The 4551-nt window shown below is 42.3% G+C and overlaps 1 protein-coding gene across 2 annotated transcripts in view; it reads right to left on the reverse strand.

Annotated features, from left to right (window-relative positions):
* Positions 1-4257, reverse strand: part of LOC109513945 (RNA polymerase II elongation factor ELL2) — a 26597-nt gene extending 22340 nt beyond the window's left edge. The window contains exons 1-2 of one of the 2 annotated variants that reach the window (XM_019866690.1): positions 3788-4257; positions 3501-3548 (exon numbers count right to left, since the gene is read on the reverse strand). In XM_019866690.1, the coding sequence (XP_019722249.1) occupies positions 3501-3548; positions 3788-3943 (204 nt within the window). In that variant the 5' untranslated portion in view covers positions 3944-4257. The remainder of the gene's footprint in view (positions 1-3500; positions 3549-3787) is intronic. The other variant, XM_019866689.1, reaches the window with a different exon arrangement.
* Positions 4258-4551: the final 294 nt, after the last annotated feature.

Here is a 4551-nt window from a genome sequence, read left to right on the forward strand (position 1 = left end):
ACACACACACACACACACACACACACACACACACACACAAAGCCGCTAGCTCAAACCCACAAGCGGTCATAGAAAAGCAATTGGTTCGAGCTCCCTCATCCTGTCTTACTCATTTGCACATACACTTCCAGAGAAACAAACACATACATACTCATGCACACACACGGATGGTCCCTCAGGGGATTTCAGCTGGTCTTGCCAGGCTAAAATTGCTGCACAATGGCCCAGGGGGTGCGGGACATGAATAAATCATGCCTCAAAAACATTGAGCACGATAACAAGATGCAAACACTTCATAACATGCAAAGGCAAAATGAAACGGCTACTTGAGGATTTGCGACTGAACCCCGATAGAAAAATGCACCACAACAGGTTGCGTTAATCCCACAAAACTATTGCTAAACAAACGCAGCAGATTTTATGATCTACTCTGCCAATAGGCTCCTCTACATCTTGCCACCACGCAAGCACGTTTGAGTTAGACGGGACAGAGAAAGCTGCCACTGTCATCCAGAATATTATGGCTCCTGTAATTACCTCTAAACATTCATTTGGTTAATGACTGTGTGTGGAAATTCCTGCCATCCAGCAGCCATCACAATAACAATGGAGGATGGAAAGCTCAGATAAAAAGCACCACAAGCATCCACATCAAATAAGTCTCCAATTGTGGTGCATCCAGGTTAGACAGATGCAAGGCTGAGCAGCCATAAATACGGGACAGTCTCCTACAGAGAGGAAAAAAAAATACACAAGGCTCAAAATAAGCAGTTTCACATCGTAGTTCATGAATTATAATTAGCAATATGGACTTTATTAAAACACATTGACTAGAAAAAGTGAGAATCAATGAATCAAATTCTTGCAATTTTATCTTCTCATCTTATCGTGTTGTCAGGTTACAGGGTGCATGAAGAGGTTCAAAGGAATGAAAATGCCGTTCCGGTCTAGCCCCAATCCACAAAAACAACTAAAATGTTGTAATATTTTTGAATAAGGGAAGTACAGTAAGACTCTGAAAATTCGTAAATTTTTATTTGCAAGTCAAAGTATAACGAACGATTGCTCATATTGTGATAAACTCGAGTTGGGCCACTTGCACTTCAAGGCACCATTGTATAAAGAGCACTTCTTAGTACAGTTGTACTCCACTGCAAATGACAATTACATGAATGAACGTATTGTTAAGAAAACTCGGAATATTCACAACGGGACATGCAGACAGGAACCCCTGCTCCACCGTCTTTCACACTTTTACAGTCACCATACAAAACCAGTTACTAGTCTTGTCCGGACAGGATGGTTGCAAGCTGCAGTTATTTCTCACCAGCCTGTGCAATTAGCTGGAGTTAAAAGTAAAATATTCCCGAAGGTCAAAGCTGTGGCTTTTCCTGACGGCACACAGTCTACATAGAAACACACACACAGATATGATCTGGTGGTGCTTGCTAAAGATTCTGGATTAGCTCGAAAGACCCCCCCCCCCACACCCCAACCACCACCACCAAAAGTTTGTCACCAAGCGTAAACAAGCCATACACAACATTAACTTCCCACGATGCAACGGGACTAACGTGCGTCACTGAGGGCTCTTCGTTTGACACATGAATGCGCCTCACTACACTGTTGACTGAATATGAAAGTGTGTGTGTGTGTGTGTGTGTGTGTGTGTGTGTGTGTGTGTGTGTGTGTGTGTGTGTGTCTCTCCCTCACTCCTCACTTGTGTGTGTGTGTATCCCTCACTCTCCACTCACTGTCGCTCCAGAGTCCCCAGCCTGACCCAGTGACCTGCGAGCCTCCGATGTGCTGTAAGCACAACCCCCCCATTATAGATCATTACAGGACTTATGTGCCAAAGTCTACTTTGCAGTTGCACAATCGCGGAGACAAATGACACAGATCATATTTCAAACTGAAGCTGCAGGCATTTATTTTCTGCTTGATGGGTGGGGTGGCATCTATCATTCGCATGTTTGGTACATTATCAAACACTATTACAAGTTAAACTGCCGATTAAAACGATACAAAAAGTAGACTCAAGGACAAATGCAGAGAAATGACAAGAACCGAAGCAGACGAAACATAAGCAAAGCACACATTGTGGAGCAACGACGTCCAAGTCAATGCTTTCCTGATCATATCCAAAAAATATCAAAATAGACTTTAAACAGGAAAAACAAACTCGTTTACAATATGCGGTAAGAATCCAACACAACAATTAATCTGAGGGACTCTTAATAGGCAGATGCTGCTGCTTTGGTGAGCAACAGAGTTCACTTAATAATGTGAATTCCTCTAGGGGAAATTCTGCTCACACTCTGATGCATATTTGTGTTGTGCACCACACAGAGAACCAGATCTCGCGCACGCACGCATACACGCACGCGCGCACGCGCACACACACACACACACACACACACACACACACACACACACACACACACACACACACACACACACACACACACACACGGTGGGAGGGAGATTAGGGTTAGGGGAAGGGGCATCTCTCCAACAACGACTTGCCTTTTCACATTTGTCCACAGTGGGATTCAAATTGTGGCGCTACAGCCTTGTTTCTTTTTTTGGGGGGTTAATGATTTTAATGATAATGTTTGGTGGTGAGACAAATATACTGTTTTTTTTTTTTTTAATATAACTGGAAAAGAAATGGGTGTCTTTAGCGGATGATGCACCCAGCAATTTATCTATCCATTCTACAAATTGTGTAGAACTGGATATAAACTGTCTGGTTTAGTTTTTTTTTTTTTTTTTAATATCATATTTCAACAGCTGACTGTCGCTTTCCTATCATGTGAAAATTGCATCTTTATACTCCTTCCTTGAATTTATGTTAAATATATCTGTGATTAGTTGGCAACAAGCCTGAAAGTCAGCTGGGATGGGCTGGGCTCACCCAAGATAGCAATGAGGACAAAATAAACAAACAAACAAATAAATAGATAAATAAATAGCGGCACGGTGATCAAATGGTTAATATGTCCGCCTCACAGTGTAGAGGTGCTGGGTTCGATTCCAGCTCCGACTTCCTTATGTGGAGTTTGCATGTTCTCCCCGTGCCTGCGCGGCTTTTCACCGGGTATACAGCAAATTGATGGATGGACAGTTTTTAAATCAGAAGTCGAGAATAATCGTTTGTTCAACTCCTGCTCAAGTTACTGTACATATGAAAATTTGAAATTTTGGAATAGATTTGAGCAAACATGAAAGTTGACATGCTTGATTTGCTTTGGCGGGCCACTTAAAATGATGTCGCAGGCTAGATCAGGCCCTCGGGCCTTGGGTTTGATACCTGTGTTTTAGAGACTGTCCAATTGAGACAAGTGACAACTAAACAAATGAATTAAACTAAATGTTGTACAGTTGAAGTGATGAGCTGCCTGTTTGACAGCAAATTCGTTTTTCCCAGGTAGTAAACGAAGTAGGAAGTAAATATCACTTAATGTGGGAAAGAACTAAGTAGAAATTAATGTCCTTACCCCTTGACTCCCCTCGAAACAGATAGACGGCTCACTTGGTAAATTAGCCTGAGATGAAAGAGAGAGAGAGAGAGAGAGAGAGAGAGAGGAAAAAACGCCATTTAAATGAGTGTGTGTGTATGGGGATGGTCTCTCATTCGGCGTCTTGCTAGTTAAGTGAAGCACATACTGCTGACGGATGACACCAACATACTTTGGTACAATGAGATAACAATTTGATGGAAAATTAAGCGGAGAGAACAACTTCTGACAAGTGCGTGTGTTCGGTAAGCACGGGCCACAGGTACCTTGAGGTTCTGGTAAGCCTCCAGAGCTCGAAAGGCAGTGTCGGTAAGCTTGACGTGGTAAAGTGTCCGGTTGGGTCCGTGTTTGTTGCTGCTGTTGTTGTTGTTGTTTTTCCCGCACGACAGCCCGTACGAGCGCTCCTGCCCGAGCGAAGCCATCGCTGGCTCTCCCTTTCGGAGTCTGCTCGCCAAATTAATGCTGCTTGGTCTCCAGCACTGCTCAAACCAGGGTACGTCAGTTAACGTCACAAAGTGGGCGGGGCTATGATGACGACATTAGTTTTTGCACGCGCCTGGCTACTTGGCTTCTTTTATTTGCTTTTCTTACAAGGGCCAGTATTCATTTCATTCTTATGCATTAGCAGGAATTCAATTTAAAATGTTCAAGGTAAGTCAAATTATTAGAATTATTTTCCCAGTTTGAATATTAAGAAGGAACCCGTCCTGTTTGTGTCACAATTCATAATAGAAATAGCCTCAAATTGATGGCTTTTCCCAAAAGTAATCCGAAATGCAACATAAAGATTTTTTTATGATGATTATTATTAATAAGTATCATAATAATACGTTTAAAATGTCTTTCTTTTTGTAGGCTACAGATGCTACAAATTTAGGGCAGACTGAAGTTGTTTTACTTAAAATTTCACTCCAGCCTATTCAAATGCAGGGTTTAGCTATACAGTAGTCGTTTTAGACAGTCTGTCGTAGTTTCCCACACAACTCATTGGTTGAGATGTGTCTCGACCAATGAGTTGTGTGGGAAACGG

This window comes from Hippocampus comes, unplaced genomic scaffold (genome assembly GCF_001891065.2).
Source record: "Hippocampus comes isolate QL1 unplaced genomic scaffold, H_comes_QL1_v1.1 scaffold82, whole genome shotgun sequence".
NCBI classification, from domain to species: domain Eukaryota; kingdom Metazoa; phylum Chordata; class Actinopteri; order Syngnathiformes; family Syngnathidae; genus Hippocampus; species Hippocampus comes.